Source organism: Uloborus diversus, unplaced genomic scaffold (genome assembly GCF_026930045.1).
Source record: "Uloborus diversus isolate 005 unplaced genomic scaffold, Udiv.v.3.1 scaffold_13, whole genome shotgun sequence".
Classification (NCBI taxonomy): domain Eukaryota; kingdom Metazoa; phylum Arthropoda; class Arachnida; order Araneae; family Uloboridae; genus Uloborus; species Uloborus diversus.
In genome coordinates, this window is record NW_026557987.1 from 6,563,970 (window position 1) to 6,581,312 (window position 17,343).

General features: G+C 32.0%; 1 protein-coding gene across 1 annotated transcript in view; it reads right to left on the bottom strand.

Moving 5' to 3' along the window:
- LOC129232593 (V-type proton ATPase subunit D-like) overlaps window positions 1–17,343 on the bottom strand; it is a 36,941-nt gene that overhangs the window by 2,820 nt on the left and 16,778 nt on the right. Inside the window, exons 3-6 of the mRNA XM_054866726.1 lie at window positions 16,097–16,244; window positions 11,500–11,544; window positions 9,102–9,272; window positions 6,472–6,550 (exon numbers count right to left, since the gene is read on the bottom strand). Of these exons, the coding sequence (XP_054722701.1) occupies window positions 6,472–6,550; window positions 9,102–9,272; window positions 11,500–11,544; window positions 16,097–16,244 (443 nt within the window). The remainder of the gene's footprint in view (window positions 1–6,471; window positions 6,551–9,101; window positions 9,273–11,499; window positions 11,545–16,096; window positions 16,245–17,343) is intronic.

The window sequence follows — 17,343 nt, forward strand, 5'->3', positions numbered from 1 at the left end:
ATACAAACTAAAAAAAAAAAGTCCTTTTCTAGTTTAGACTGGAACTCACGGTCCATGTTTCCTTTGAATTAGCTACAAGTGGAAGAAGATACAGTTGCGCCTTGCTTTGCTGACATCAATTCTTCCTTTGAGAATTTTTTCTCAAAACATGCCTCTTGAGAAGAAAACATCTAACTTCTGCACCAAAAGAGGTTCCAATACTTCAGTGCTCAAATTTGGGCGAAACTCTGTATGATTTTTTCGAACCAAACTAAAAAGTCGTTCACTAGAAGCATTTGAATGTGGTACAGACAAAATTGCATACATAATTGAAGACAAAAATTTATACTTCACAGCTCCATTGCAATCTTTTAGCTGTGAAATTTCATTCCAAATTTCATCTATTCTTTTAGTAAGGTGAATAGATTCAAATTTATCTGCTTGATAATGAACGAATTCATTTTCCAAATCATCGAGCGCTGTAGATGGAATCAGAAATGGGAAACGATTTACCATCCAAATCACAGAACAAAATGAAATTTTGTCTCTGATTGATACATCGACTATCTCAGCATGTTTTAAAAATTCAAGTTCTCCTAACAACTTTTCTGAAATATAGGAAAGAGCTGTCGTGTAAAAATCTCTAACTTGAGTGTAAAATACTTCAGCATCTTGCTTGGAAAATTTACTTTCTGCACGAAATATCTTTGTCTTAACGACAATGTTTTCATCTTCCTTTTGTAGGGATTTTTTCATGTAATTTTTGTTTGAAAAATCAAATTCTGTGCTATTATCTGAAACAACAGATGGCTTGACAAATCTTACCAATAGGTCAAAAAATAATTGTTGCAAATTTCTTCTTAATTTGTGTATGAGAGGTTCCTCTTGCTGGAGAAGAAGGTTAACTTTAATAAATAATGGAAGGGTGCTCTGGAGAAATAGGAGAACTAGTTTAAACATGGGATTGTTGAAGGCCTGTTGCACTTGTTGGAATCTTTTATTGTTTGAACTGTTATTTGTTTCATCGGAAAAAAAACCTTTCAGGGGCTCCCACTGCTCCAAAATTCGATCCACACAATTTAACAGCGAAAGCCATCTTGTTGACGTGTACTTTAGTATTTTATGTGGTTTTTCTAGGCCACACAGTTCTTGTTGCATTCTGAAATTGTGTTTTCTTTTGGAGCTTTTGTCCAAAAAGAAATATATATCTGTTAGAAACAGTTGTATATCCACCTCAAACATTGAAGATGCTTTTTTCGCAGCAATATGTAAAAGGTGGCATGGGCAGCCTCTTATTACAATCGAGGAATTTTCTGATGAAAAAAAAGATGCGACACCTTTTTTTTCCCCTATCATAGTATATGCATTGTCAGCACTAAAGCTGATGCAATTGTCCAAAGTTAGATCCTTTTGCTTTAAATTATCATTTATAATATCAAAAATTCCTTTACCTGTGTTATCAGTACAGTCTAGAAGGGATAACAGTTCTGTAGTCACTTTTCCAGACCGCTCATTAAAAAATGTCATAAGAAGAGGATATAGCTTCTTATCTCCACAGTCGTTACTGCCATCGGTGCTTATGGAAAATGGCTGTGTTTTGCAAACGGAAGCGGTTTGTGCAACAGAATGCTGAGCCATGTTTTTTATAATCTTCGAACATTTAGTCCGAGAGCAAGTGAATTGCTGCACTATTTTTGAGTCCGGGAACATTTCCTTAAACAGCTGTTTAGAATGGTCTGCAGTAGCAATGGGCAAATTATGCTCAATCAAAAAACGAGTGAAAAGACACTCTGCTTTGATGACTTCCAAGTTCATCTTTTTTTCTGAAGAAAGTAGAGACTGCTTTGGTGTTCTGCACCGCCTTGGAGTTTTCAATATGCGACTTTGCTGAAACGTGCCGCCGACAATCGTCGCGGCCGCCGTGCGCCAAACTGAAGTTTTTTGTACAAATCGTACAAAACGCCATATTTTCCGATATTTTAGATTTTTCCAAGCAAGGAAACTAAAAGCTTCTCTGAATTACTAAAAACTTCTCTGAATTTCTGACAACTTTTTTTTTTTAGCCCGACTCTCGGGAAGAGGGGACGTCGATCGTTTGTTTCCATCCATTAAAGAAAATAAACAAATGAGAAAAAAGAAACACCAGAGACTAAAGACACAACAAACACGTGCGAAGCAAGGAGCAAGCGAACGAAAAATGCAATGCCTGCAGAAATTCTTATCTCTCCTTCTCTCATAAAGCAGGGTTGCTGCAAATATCACCCAACGTGGAGCGGAGAATTTCCGGTTAGAACCGGATTCTTTTGCTTTCTACCGTCGCCATTTCTCCATCTCCCATTGTCTGCGACTGCAGACATCCATAATCGTCAGTACTCGCTCGCTTTGGCGACCGCCAAATTTTTTTTTTTTTCATCGCATTTAGCGTTTGTTGATGTCACAAAAATTTTCCGTAAAGAAAAGGGCTTTTTCCGTAATTCGTAGTTAACTTACTTTTTAAAAAATTTTCCGTAGTAACTACGGATAATCCGTAGCGATCGGCATGTCTGAACCAGTAACATTGTAAAATCAGTTTCAAGTCTTTTGTCTGTTGATTATCGTTCCTGGTCGTTTTAGCTGCAGTAAAAATCATTCCAGTTAAGTAGATTTTTTACTTTTCTCTCGATTACATTGTCAAAACGAAACTCCCCTCATGTTGCGGATCAAGTTGAATGGCCGAAGAATGAAGATGAATGAAGGCGCAAAAATGTAATTTCTGTTATATTTTTAATTATTAACTTTCGTTTAATCCGATGCTCGTATAAATTTGAAATTAGGTTTCATACACGAAAATGAGCTTTAATTTTAATGTTTTAGGAGATTTTTATGATAAAATAAAATCGTTTCCATATATCGAAATTTCCATATATCGAATTTTTTTCCAGCAATTTGCTACTTCGATGTATGGAGGTCCGACTGTATACAGTAAGCAAACTTTTTTTATGTCTATTTATGTAGCAAAGTTAATTTGCTCTAAGCATTCAATAAATGGATTACTGTCCAACCAAGGATTGCATGGAATTTCCAAACGTCCAGATAAGACGAATCTATGTGAATGAGGGGGAAAAGTAAAAATTTGATGTGCGTATTCCGCTCATTTGAATGAGACTCTGCTTCTGCAAAAGCTGGCATCGATAAAAAATAATAGTTTCGTCCATTTCCGGCTGTAAAAAGGATGTTTGTCTTTCCATACAATCCGTGGTCAGACAGTAAGTGTTGAGTAAATCACAGAATAACAAAAAAAAAAAAAAGAGAGTAATCTACTTTTACAATTACTGTCTGTTCTCGAAAGCAAAGACTAGCACACGGGTTAGATTCTATTTCAAAAAGAGGTGACAGAGGTCCCTCACAATGATGCATTCATTAAAATTGGATTCTACTATAGTAGTTATACCTAATTGAAGCTTGAGCTTATTTGCAAACAAATATTATCAAACGAGGAAGTGATTATTCAGCTTTCATGCATCACTTTATTTTTCTGTAAAAATAGATTTGAGGAAATGACGGATACAAAAAACCCTTCTCAAGTTTATGCATTCATATACTGTTTGACGACGGATTGTATGTCATTTGGCAATCTGCCAGGTAAAGACGATTCCGTCTGAATGAGTCTAGCAGGGGAGAAGAGAAAATAACGATGGGCTTTTGATGCACGCGTTCTATAATGTCACTAGAGTAGCCTTATTCATTTATTGCATTCTCAAAAATAAAATAAGGGGAAACAAAAATAGTTACCATGGAAACAACAAAAAGAAAATGAAATATTTTCATTTCGTTCAGGAACGTAAAAGCAAAATGGTAAGCTCTAAACTTCGTTGTAAATAAATAAATTAATTTTTGCCGTGAGAATATAGATCGAATATACTTTAGATTTAAAAAATGTTGCAGTGAGCAAATTTTGATTTTTACAAAACTAAGGCTAAATAATAGAGAGGCAAAAGTGCACATCTGAAACAAACCAACTAAGAGCCCTATAAGCTAATAGATATGACCATTTCTGCCTATAAACCGGATATTAGCCTTTCCACGTAATCAATGGCCAGACAGTCAACTCTGAGTAATGATTTCCGACAAGTTAAAGACGCAAAGACGTTGCAATATTTTTGGGGTTTTCGGCTGTAAATTAGTAAACCTTATGCTGAAAAAAAATTATTTTGTCGTAATTCTGGGAAGGAAATTAACTGTTGTGAGAGAATGACAACAAATGCTGGGGACAAACTGGTTACGCCAACTAATTTTCAATGAAAATTTAATATTAAATTTTTTTTTAACTGAAATTCAACAATTTCAAATAAAAAACGCAAAAATGTGAACTCATTATTTGCTTAGAATAACAGGGATGACATTTGGGAACTTTAGACTAACATTAACGACAATTAAAATAAATGTAGAAATTTTACTAAAATTCATTTTTTAAAATTAATACATAAGAAAGCAGAGAGTTAACAATATTAAAATAAGTCACTAACTTAGGTTTCAACTATCAAACAGTCATAACTATTAAAAAAATTGTAATATCTTTTAGTTAGTTTTTAACAGTGAAGTAATAGAAATTTGAAGAAAAAAACAATGGCTATTGTGCAATAGAACTATAAACAAAAACTAAAACTGATGTTAAATTCTAATTTTATTACGATCTTAGTAACGATCTTGTTTAATTCTATCCTGAAAAGTATATAACACCCCTAAAAATATGTATAGAGTCATAAAGCATTCGTACATTATAACAAGGGAATTAGGGTGGTTAAAAAAAACTTTTTTGAGCTGGAGTAGAAGACCCCTTCCTTTCCCTTTTCTTAGACTTACCAATAGTATTATGCAGTAAAAGTTTTAGCTTCCTACTCAGGGGTGCCCACAAGGGGAGATTATGGCGCAAGTTGGGCCATCAAAATTTTTTTTTTTGGGGGGGGGGAGGATTTTTAAAACTGCTTTTTATTTATGTATATATTGATTTATTTTTAATTTAAATTAATATTTATTTTATTCTGTTTTCTAATAAAAAAATCAAAATTTTCTAATGAAATAATAATAATAATTAAAAATAATAAAATACATAAATAAATAAAAAGTATTTAAAAAAACAAATAAATAAAAAATATATTAAAAAGAAAAAATAATAAAAATTTTAAAAAATAAATAAAATAAAAAAAGAGCTAAAAACAAAAAAGGGGGGGAGGAGTTCAGGAAAATTGGGGGGGGGGGGGATTTGCGCCATTGAACTTGGGGGGATGGGCACCCCTGTTCCCACTCAACTATTCAGAGGGTGCTCAATGATCCCTTCATTTAACAAAAGCCGTAGCATAGAAAATGCCACAAATTTAGAAACGTTTCATTTTCCCAGCTGTTTTTTTTTTTTTTTGCAAATAATTAATTTATTGCACTGTATATGCATATTACTCGTGTATATTATAATACGTAGCATTGTTTTTTCAGTTTGATGCATTTTTTTAACCCCCCCCTCCCCATACTGATGAAGTTTGGGGGAGGGGGTTGAGCACCCCCTTTCAGTTGAAATATGTAGCTAAAATTCTTTCAGCATATTGCTATCCACAAGTCTAAAAAATATTGAGGGGTGTCCTGGTATCTAGGAGAAGCTTTTTTTTAACATGTAGTTTTGAACCACCCTAAAGGACACGAAAATGACCGTTTCTGTGAGAATGACCCGGTTATATTTCATTTGCATTTGTGGAGTTATATATTTTAGAGCTTTGAGAGATTAAGGGGTTACAGTACCTCAAAAATGATGAAACGATCAAAATTTTTTTTATTGCTTATTTCAAAACTAAAAACCTATTCTGCACACAGGGGAAAAGTTTCATTGCTTTAGCTCAAATATTTAAAAAGTCATGAGTGGTTTTTGGTCATGCTCGCCATGTGTTCTTATGCAAAAGAAAAACTTCAAATTGCTTTTTCTCGATGATGTTTTTTTTTTGTGTTTTCATGTCATTAGAATCCCGAAGGATTTTTTTCTTTTAAAGATACAGCTATAAATAATTTTTTTTTTGCAATTGGGATAACATATTTGACAAAAATGTGCATTGGATAAGCATTTTATAAATGACTCTAATGTTTAGAGCATGTTAAACCTTTAAAAACCAATTTTTTTGAAAAAAAACTTTGATATTTTACATAATTAATCACAGAAAATGTTCTAATAAACTCATAAGCAAATGAAGGCACAGATTTTTAGAGATGATTACAGTGATCGTTTTGCAAAAAACGTTTTTTAAATGAGTGCAAAAAAAAAAAAAAAGCCTTAGGGATTTTAAACAGTTGAAATTTTCCTCAATTTTTTGAATTTTCAAAAAAGTAGGCAATGTTTTTAAATTTTGAAAATAAATGATTGATTACGAAATAAGTATGCATGTTATGGTTTCAAAGAAATATAAAATTTATATAAATTAAAAGAAATTGCTTGAAAGCCACTGTGACCCCTTAACACTTTGGGTGCCTTACCTATAAAATTCTTCTCTTTCTCTCTCGTCCAGCTCGGAAGTGATATATGCGATGGTCCTCTCAATCTTGGGAATCACAACTGCAAAACAAGAGGATAGATTTAGTCAACATTAGAATTTTATTGCAACTCTAAATCCTTTTCCCCTCAAGCATGAGATAACAAAATACCAGTTCTGAAGCTTTTTGTACACCGAGTTCATGTTTTTAAGTTTGGAAAGGATCAATCTAAAACCAGGGTTGGCCAGATTGGACCCAATGGGGGTTTTTTTTGAAAAAATCCATTTAAATAAACCCATTATTTAGCCCACTTTTGGGGTTTTTTTTAATTTTCTGAATAGTTAAAAAAAATTAATTAATTAAAATACTTTCACAATTTAAACTTCTTTTTCATTTGTTCTTCACCACAGACAATGGACATTATTTCTTAACTCTTAACGGCATTAAAAAATACTTCAAAGGTTTTAAATAAATATATTTAACTTATTTCTTTAACTGTTCAATAAATAACTCAAATTATCTTGACTGAGTCCTGTCTCGTCTGATTTTCTCAATATTTGTAGATTGTACAGAGGAAACTACTCTAGTTAAAAGGCTTTCGTGTGAATTATTTTCTGCAAACCAACACGTCACAAATCTCGAATAAACAAGGTATATTTTTAGAAATTAACAGGTTTTACAAACGGTCGGACAGAAAACAGAACGGGTACAGTATTTTCATTATCTTACAAAAAGTTTAGTATTTCTTACTCTGTACACAGAAATAGAAAAACAGGAAACATAAAATTCAAAGAAATGTCTTGATTAAGCTGGAATTTCGTAAAAAGGGATTTAAACTACTTGAGGTTCTACAGTAGTTTTGCATAACAAAATGAAATACAATAAAGTAAAATGCAAAAAAAAATGTAGTAATTAAAAACGTACAATAGATTTTATCACTTGAGAAGTAACTTTACCTTAACTGTTTGTAATAATGAAAATTAAAAAATCTAAAACGTCACCATTCTTGGGTTTCATCATCTTTTATACTTTTCTTCAGAAAATGCTGAATTTTCCAGCTTTTTTTACCCCAAGACGATTTTTGTGCTTTGTACATATACTTACGCTACAATATGCTACAAGTACCCCACATTTTCCCTAGAAAAAAAGACAAAAAACGCAAATTTCTTTTTAAAAAACCCAGATTTAGTTGGGTTTTTTTTTGGCTTTTATTTAAAAAAACCCAAAAAACCCTGGGTCCATGGGCTTTTTAAAAAAAAAACCCGGGTTTTTGCTAACCCTCTAAAACTGAAAAAAATCCACTCAAATGATGCTAAAATGCAAGAGCTATATTGGTTTTTCTAAAAACCTTTCCACCATACGTTTGCTGAGACATGATGAATGTCACTTCCAGGAAATGACACTGATTCAGCTTCACAAGTTATTAAAAACTTCAATGAAATAAGTCAATTCAGGAAAATATTAGCTTATTTATGAACAAAGAATATTTAAAGAAAAAGCAAATAAAAAAATGTTGTCAAAAATATTTCGATACTCTATAAATTAATTGTTGAACACTGATCAACACAGCTTTACTTTTACTCAAAAGAAAAAAAAAAGATACAGATAAATCCTGACATAGGAGTTTTTAATTGATAAAATTACTTGTAACTAATGAGGTCGTTTCCAAAATTTTAAAAATATTCTTTTCTGAAAGAGCATGCTTAAAAACATAGGATCCGACCATTTTTAAATAATTTGTTTAAGTTTAGTATTTTAAAAAAAATTACTTAAATCGGTGTGCTTTCATTGTTTACGAATCTTGCCAATGATATCAAAAATGATGAAAGGCTATTTAGTGTTGCCATTCACAGAGCCAAATATTTAATTCGCATCTTTACTTAAGTGTAATGGCAACGATGGGGTTAATAGCGAGTATAGAACACAATTTTAGTTCGATTCTTGATTAAAAAATTAATTTAAAAATAACTGTTGGGAAAATGAAAAAAAATTCTGGGTCCATGTTATTTTTTTTTGCTTATTCTATCAATTTCAGTGACTAAAAGTACTACTTTTGACTGAAGGAAACAACGCCATTGTTTTAGTTCGTTATTAAAAAAAATGGAACCTAACTACTTTAAAAACTGTACTTAGCAGTTTTAATATCCATAACTACTTTTACAGTACAACAACTTAATTAAATTGAAAAATAATAAACTTATTTTAATTAAATTTATTAATTTAATTTTCAATTAACTTGATTGATATGATGGGTTAGTCATAGCTAAATAATTTTCAGCATGAGGAAATCTTACGCGTTCATAAAAAATGTCAATAAGAACCGTATTTGATAAATAATTTTTGACATGACACGTCAAAAACAGGTTTTTGGCATCAAAACCCCAACTTTGTGCAAACCAGCATGAATTTTGAACCACTATGAACATATCTACCATTTTCAGTTTCCAATCTGCGAGAGAGTGGGTTACTTATCAGCTGACTGAGAGGAATAAATTTTAAGCATACTTATGATAAGCCACTGTTGAAATCACGAAACTTAAAATTAAACAAATAACCGTTCCACATTTTGAGTAGAAAATAAAAATATTACATTTCGGTTATACTAAACAAAGGATTCAAAGAAATGAATTCACCATGCTCGAGGGCATTCACTCTGCGATTGGTGACCTTGATGACTTCGTCCAAGGTGATGAAGGACGTCTGTAGCGACGCCAAGTCCACCAGCAAATGCACCGCTTTGGCAAAGTTCTTCTTCAGCTTCGCCAACTGCTGGCCACCCCTGGCCAGGCCCGCCAACTCGTAAGCTGAAAATTAAAGAGAGTAAAGAATTTGTGGAGTATTCTTTCATGTAAATAAATAAAAAGGAAACTATTTAATTATCTATTAAAGAGAAATATAAAAGAATAAGTACAGTAGACCCTCGTTTTACGCGGGTTCATTTTATGCGGTTTCGATTATATGCTGTTTAAGGTTTGACACCTTTATTTTACTTTACGCAGATGAGTTTCGGTTTTACGCTGATGCGGTAATGCAAACAGATAACATTTTCCCCTCTTTCAAAATCCAAACTCCTAAAGATTGCAGATTACACGTAATCAACTACACTTTGGAGTGCTAATCATCGAGTTAGGGCCACCAGAGACATTTTATGTGATGGGTTCCAAAGCTCTTTCAAGAAATAAAGTTATTAAACTCACACAGTTCAGAACTCACTGGAATAAGAGCTTTTAGGAGTGATAAAGAAGGCAAAACCAACGAGGATACCGACATCAGCGACACACAATCAAAAACGTTCACATTGAAAATTTTGAGCCATTCCTAGATAAAAAAATGATCTTTCTGATTTGTTTATGAAAAGTCTGCAAAAGCATTACAGAGAAAAATTCTTAATGACTGCCGAAAGACTATCATAGCCAGCTCCTCTTTATAAACTGAACACGAAATTAATTTATGTTTTCTTTATGCATGTTGTGCATAAAGGTCGATATAACAGGGTCCATACTCTATTTAGATGAAAAAATTCCAGAACTTTTCCAGGACTTTTTCATGACCTTGTTACATGAAGAAAATAGTACCATTTAATATCAAACTTGCCCTTTTTTTTTTTGGGAAATGAGCATTAGCAAAATTTCTATGTGAATGCCCCTATCTGATTGAAAAAATATCAGTGTACACCTAAAAAACTGAATAATTCTTACCTGTTTTCATCATATAAGTTTAAGTTAAGTAAAGCTACAGTGAATGATGCTTAAATGTCGACCATTTTTTTTATAAAGAGGCAGAATGATAATGATTGGGGAAAAGGTTGAATGAATCATAACTATGTTTCAATAAATTTGCTTCAAAAGTTGCCTTTTGATGTCAACTTGACAATTTTTTGGTTCTTTATAATAAAGCCACATTCTTTAGTAAATTCATGTTTCTAAACCAAATATTTATTTAAAAAAAAATAATAATAAAAACATTTCATAGTAAATAAATCTTTTGATTTAAATGTATTTGTTTACTTATTTGTACATTTTCAAATGCATATAAATTAATATTTTCAGAAATTCCAGAACATGTTTGAATAATGACACTGAACGTACCAGTGGGTCTCATGGATTAATTTTGCGGGCTGTATATTGGACACTACTGTTTTTGAGCATTAGAATTCCCCTATTTTTGTATTCTATCGCATGACTAAAGATTGTCCAAAACCTCTGATAAATCTTAAAATAAAGATTTAGGAGTGATGGAAATGAACTGGGATGCAATGTTTTTTGACATTGTTCAATTTTCCAGTTTAAATAGCTTTCATGGTGCAGTACTAAATCACTCAAGATTTCTAATACTGTTTTTAGCTACTGTTACTTTTTCCCAGAACATTTTTCCATGACTGAAAATAAATTTCCATGACTTAGACTGAAAATTTCAATTTTCCATGACTTTTCCAGGTCTGAAATTTGCTTATTTTTTTTCCCATGACTTTCCAGGATTTCTATGACCCGTACGAACCCTGATATAAGTACACATTAAACTTATTACACAATTAGTCACCACTAGAATGAAGTATTTTGTTATCTACGGAACTAAACCCCTATTTTAACACTAGTATTAGGTCTCAATTTACGCGTTTTCAATTTACGCAGTATTTCCATGGAACGTAACCCCTGTGTAAAACGAGGGTCTACTGTATTTCTTGATTCAAAATTAGATATTCAGTATCTTAACTGTTGCCAACATGTGATTGGTCAAGAGCTAGAAGCTAATTTAAAAAGGATGTCAATGGACCAATCAGGTGTTGGCTGTACATGTAGCTGCAATTACAATATTGTTGGTTTTCAGCCACGTTTTTGTTTTTTCACTAATGTGTGTTCCGTGCTGTATCTTGCAAGAAGCAAGTTTTGTTTTATGTTCAATAAAAAGGTTTTGATTGAAAGTTCTTCACTCTGCTGCTTTAAAACAAATAAATCACTTTATTTTTATATCAGAATTTAAGGGATTTTTTTTTTTTTGAAGAAGTAAACAAAGAAATAATGCAACACTTACTATCGACTCCGTTCTGGAAGCTCTCGAAAACTGGGAGATTGACACCTGGAAGAACGGGAAAATTTTATTTCATATCATCAACTTTATCTCTGCAAAAAGAACATCTCACACAGGGCATTTTTATGCAATTAACTGTTATAAATACGAAGCAATATTTAACAACTTAAGTGCATGTCATTCGATCGATGGAGTGACACAACCCATAATCCTCTATTGAATTATGATAAATTTTCTGCCATCGTACACCAGAGCAACACAGGGCTGGACATTTTGCCGGAAACAAGATATTTTTGCCAGGACAGTGGAAAAAAAAAAAGCCGCGGGGCCATTCGACGGAAAAACGTTTTGTCCCGATTGTGATGCTTCATATATTTCATGAAAAATAATAATTTAAAAGGATGATGAATAAAATTTTGTTGCTTAAGAAATCACAAACGCATGTGTGACTTCTTAAGCAAAAACTTTCTTCAAAAATTATTTCTTTTTTATTAAATATAGGACTGTCACGTGCGGGACAAAATGGCCATTTTGAATGGAATGGGCACATACATATTTTTTTTCAATGGCTCAGATAATTATTTCTAAACTAACGAGGAATGTTTCCGTTACGTTGGAACCATAGCTTTCAAAATCTACAATTTGTTTTGTCATTGCTCTACAGTAGAAGACCATTATAACGCCGACCTATATAACGCAATTCTCTATAAACCGCACTACTTTTCAGAAGTAAACAATAGGTTTTGGAAGCTTAAAAAATACCTCTGATTTACTTCGCAAACAAAAATTGTTAGGCAAATTAAATTTTGAAAGTTTTTCATCTTTCCATCTTATTTCAAAGCTTTTAAATTGAAAATGAGTACTCATAGCAAACAGAAAATACCAGATGGCTCTTAAATATGCAGCTGTGATGCAAACCATGAAGCTAGCAGAAGTGCAGGATTTTGATTGTGAAGCATATTTATTGGTGAATAACTCATTGTAATATTGGTACTTTAATACTCATTGCAGATAAAACTCATTCTGAAGGGCTAATGTATAGATATATTCTGAATGTTAGTGTCAAAATTTATGAAACGATCTATATAACGCAATAACCTGTAATAACGCAAAAGCTCTGTTCCCAAGGTGTGCATTACAACGGTCTTCTACTGTATTAATAAAGCAAAAATATTAGCTTATGCATAAGCAAGTTCAGAGAGGTTGACTTTGGATGTCCCGCACATGACACATGTCAATAAATTTTATTTTAAATAACAAAATTGTTTAACAAAAATATAATTGTGTCAGGAGTATCTTTGTACTCAATGTAAAGATTAAAAAAATTGCTTACCCCTGTTTCATAAAAAAAATATCAAGAGATATGACAAAATGTTAATGAAATGCAAGCATATTTTTGTCCCGCACGTGACAGTGGAATGGCCCTATGGCAAAAATGGGGAAAATAGATTTATAAAGAAAGTTGAAATAAATTCTGTTAATTAAGGTGCAGGAATGATATTACTACACTGCAGACAAATTACTTTAGTTATCAATTTTATTATTAACTACATTAATTTATTAACAGAAAAATCTGCATATAGTCGGATAAGAAATCATTTGAAATCGCCGATACAGCATGTTACAAAGTAACATAGTAACTATTTTTGTAAGTCTAATTCTTTAAGTAATAAAATTTAAGATAAGTAATTTTTTTAAAAATTAGGATTGGCACTCTTTTGCTAAAGGTGGAACAAAAACGGTAAAAACTGTCCTGGCAAAAATATTTTTGCGAATGCTTGCCAAAGTGGGCAGAATATAGATATGCTTTATTTATGGAGAATGGATGTAGCTAGCTCAATATTATAGTAATTTTAACTATATTCTAATCATTTTAATGTTTTCAAACTTAAAATATTCAATGGCATTAGTAAAACAGTAATTCACAACCTTGTAAAAATGCTTTTCTAATTAATACTAAGAATGCACAACGAAAGAAAGTGGAGAGTAAAAAACAATAAAATAACTGACTTTGATTTAAATTATTAAATTGTCATAACTATTAAATTACAAATTCTTATCTTTTAGTAAATTTTTAACAGATAAGTAATGCATTCTGGCAATGCTATCAGAGTAATAAAAATTTGAAGAGGTAAATTAAATGAGGAAGATTAATATGAAACATAAATTTGTACATTTTCATAACACAGCCAATTTTTCCAATTTTTGCAGATTTTACCAGGTTTTCTCCAGTTTTTTCCACTCTCCCGTCAAAAAAAAAAAAAAAACATTTTTCCGGTAAAATGACCAACCTTATCAGCATTTTGATTTACTTTTTTTTTCCTGATTTCATTTAGATCATCAAACTTTGATAGAAATAGCACAAAATTTTTATTAAAAAAAAAAAATAGATTTCACAAAAAATTATTTAAAAAATTTTTACTCTAAAGAAGTAATGCGTTTTTTCTTCTTAACTGAGGAAATGGATATACTAGGAAAGTAATGGGGAAAGGCAGAAAAAAAATCCTGTACATATCTGGCTCAATAAGATAATCATCTTTACATTATTAGTTAACAATTATTTTCCTGTCGTAAAAACAAATTGTTAGTTTCGTTTCTTGTTCCTCTGAGGAAACAATGAGATATTTTCCCAATACTTGTTTGTGTTATACAAGCCATGATTTTCAAGTCTTTCATGTGCAACCAAAGTTTGTAAACAAAAACATCATCTTTAGTCACATGTGTATCAGAGTGTAAATATTTGAAGCTGGGTTTGGTAAATAGTGGCACTGATGCAGTGGTCAATCAATGAATAGCTTAAATCAAAATTTTCAAAGATGCAAAAATAACTAAACCATCAACATAAAAAATAAAATGAGGAGGTTTAAGGTAGTATATGTTAAAATCTTAGAGCAGGAATTAGTAAATGGAGATAGCAAGTCTAATCATTGGCTTAGAAAAAGCGGAGAGAAAGACACCAAGTCATGTGACTCAACAACGATGAATGGTCCACACATTTCGCATGAAATTAAAGAGAGAAATCTGATTTCTTCCAATGCATTGCTTTAAAATCTGTCACATGACTTAGAATCTTTTCTTCGCAAATGAAAGTAAAACCAGTAAATTAGCCAAAGTTTAAAAGTGTTAACCGGATTTCAAAAGTCTTAGCCAAAGATTAACTTTAACTGATTTTAATGAATTTTTTTGAATAGGAATACTTAATCAGAGAATAAAGTATTTCTTAATTTTTGATAATCTTTTGAGGATAATGAGGGATATGCTTTCTGTGGAATTTTTTGAGATTTTTCTGTTTGCCCACAAATTCGCCAAATTATGACACTTTTTGCCGAATTTACAATTTTATCGCATTTGGCACAGTGGCGAATCAAATAAACTCCAGGGAAAAAAGCAGTAAAATAATAATAATAATAAATAAATAAATAAAATAAGTGTTTTAATGTACCTTTTAAAAAAATAGTTCATAAAATTCAAGGACTAAACATATATTTGAACGTTTCCAGCATTTGAAAATGAATCTTTTTATTTCAAGCAGTGTTCACAGGATCTAGCAGCTATTTCAGCAACAACCAAAAGAGCAAGACTGGATACAAGGAAGGGACAATGGGAGTGATCCTAGAGTCGAGATACAGGCTTATTTTTGATTCTGAAACTCTACAAGCAGTTTTAGATGATCTTACATGATGTTAGGAGAAAGGGGCTCTCCCAGGGAATTTTTTCAGAATCGAACTCTTGAACACAGATTGTCGCCCATCTCAAAAAGGTCTTTTAAGGGTAGGGATTTGAACTTTATATGGGAATTTTTTTCGAAAACTGTAGCTCTCAAAACTGCATTTTAGACTATCTTAAATAATATTAGAGGCAGTTCGGTCTCTCTTCTCTGAAATTTTTTCGAAATTGAAGTCCAGAAGTGCCAGAGTCAGAAGTGTCCCGTAGGACACTTCTGATTACGTTGAGGTATGGGATGGGGTTTAGAGCCCTCCTCTGGGAATTTGCAGAGATCGAAGTAAAAAAAAAAAAGTAATTTTAGATGAGCTCTCATGAAGTTAGGGGGAAGAAAGTAAGGGAATGTAGAAAAGAGTACTTAACAAAAATCGTCCCCTAATTGAAAATTTACTGGATCCCCTCTTGCAAAGAGATTTATTATTTATTTATTTATTTATTTATTAAAAGTATTGCACCCTACAGAAAGAATCCAGTTACAGTGGCATCAATAATATAGAATAAAAAACTATGCATTTAAAATATTAAAACATAAAGACTTAAAATTGTAAAATGTCAAGTTAAAGATATCTAAATCATGACAATAAATGTTAAAAAGTTTGTAAAATTTAAAAAGGCAAAAATTATCAACATAGTTCCGTCTGGTAAAAATATTTTTAAAAGAAGAATGACTCCTAAGAGTCCTACTTGGGGCAGCAAGATGTATCGAATTGACAATATCTGAGCAGTCAATTAAATTATGTAGAACCTTGTAGAAAAAAAAAGACACAAAATTTCACGGCATGATTGGGAACATTATAAATACGACTAGAATCAGATGACTAGAAGAGATGACCAGAACCAGACTATTTCTCCCAAAAAAGGAAGCTAATGATCTCACCGGCGACGTTGTCTTTCTTGCTCCGCACCTTGATCTGGGCTTTGGTGACATTCTGGAGGACAATGTGGTTGAAATCACCGGTGGTGAACTTGGCCTCCGCCAGAGAGAAGGCGGCCTCCTTCATCACATCCCCCATCAGGGACTTGGTCTGAAACAACAATACTTTCAGTCAGGGTTCCAAAATATCGTGATATTTTCGATATACAGTCGGACCTCCATATATCGAAGTAGCAAATTGCCGGAAAAAAATTCGATATATAGAAACAATCGTATTTTATCATAAAAATATCCTAAAACATTAAAATTAAAGTTAATTTTCGTGCATGAAACCCAATTTCTAATTGATACGAGCATCGGATTAAACAAAAGTTAATAACTGAAAAATTAACAGAAATTACATTTTTGCTCCTTCATACATCTTCATTCTTCTTCAATTCAACTTGATCCGCAACATTAGGGGATTTTCGTTTTAACAATGTAATCGAGAGAAAAGTAAAAAATCAATCTACTTAACTTGAATGATTTTTACTGCAGCTAAAACGACCAGGAACGATAATCAACAGACAAAAGGGATGACTTGAAACTGATTTTAGTGTTACTAGTTGCAACTAAGATTTGAAATAAACTTGAGGGAATGTAAAAACTCCAGAACGGAACAACGACCCTATCTACACACCCCTGAACCCCATATTCCTTATGAGTTTCGTAACAACCTTTAGTGACTATAGTTTTCTCTGCTAACCTTCATTTTTCATAAGACAAACAGTCTAAAGTGGAAAAAAACCTACGAATGTCTCGAAAAAAATTTCGATATATAGAGACTTTTTCGATTAGGGAACATAGAAATTTGCTGGGATTTCGATATATAGAAAATTTTGATATGTGGAAGTTCGATATATGGAGGTCCGACTGTATATCCAAACTATCTGATATTTTGATATATATCCAGCGTTAGAAATTAATAAAAAAATCCGACCTTCCTTCAGACCAGTCAACATGAATATGTACCGGTCCTCAAACAACATCACTGGTGCGCTTTAAATTGAACACTAAATATGTTTGTACCAAAAATTATGACAATGCAAAACAGATATAAGCACACTTTTCTACTCATGGGGATTTTTTATCAAAATATATAATATATAAATATATGATATATAATCAAAATATATAATATCCATAATAATGATAAATAATATCATGAGGATTTTTTTTTTCTAATGGTGCAAAAATAATGCGAATATTAC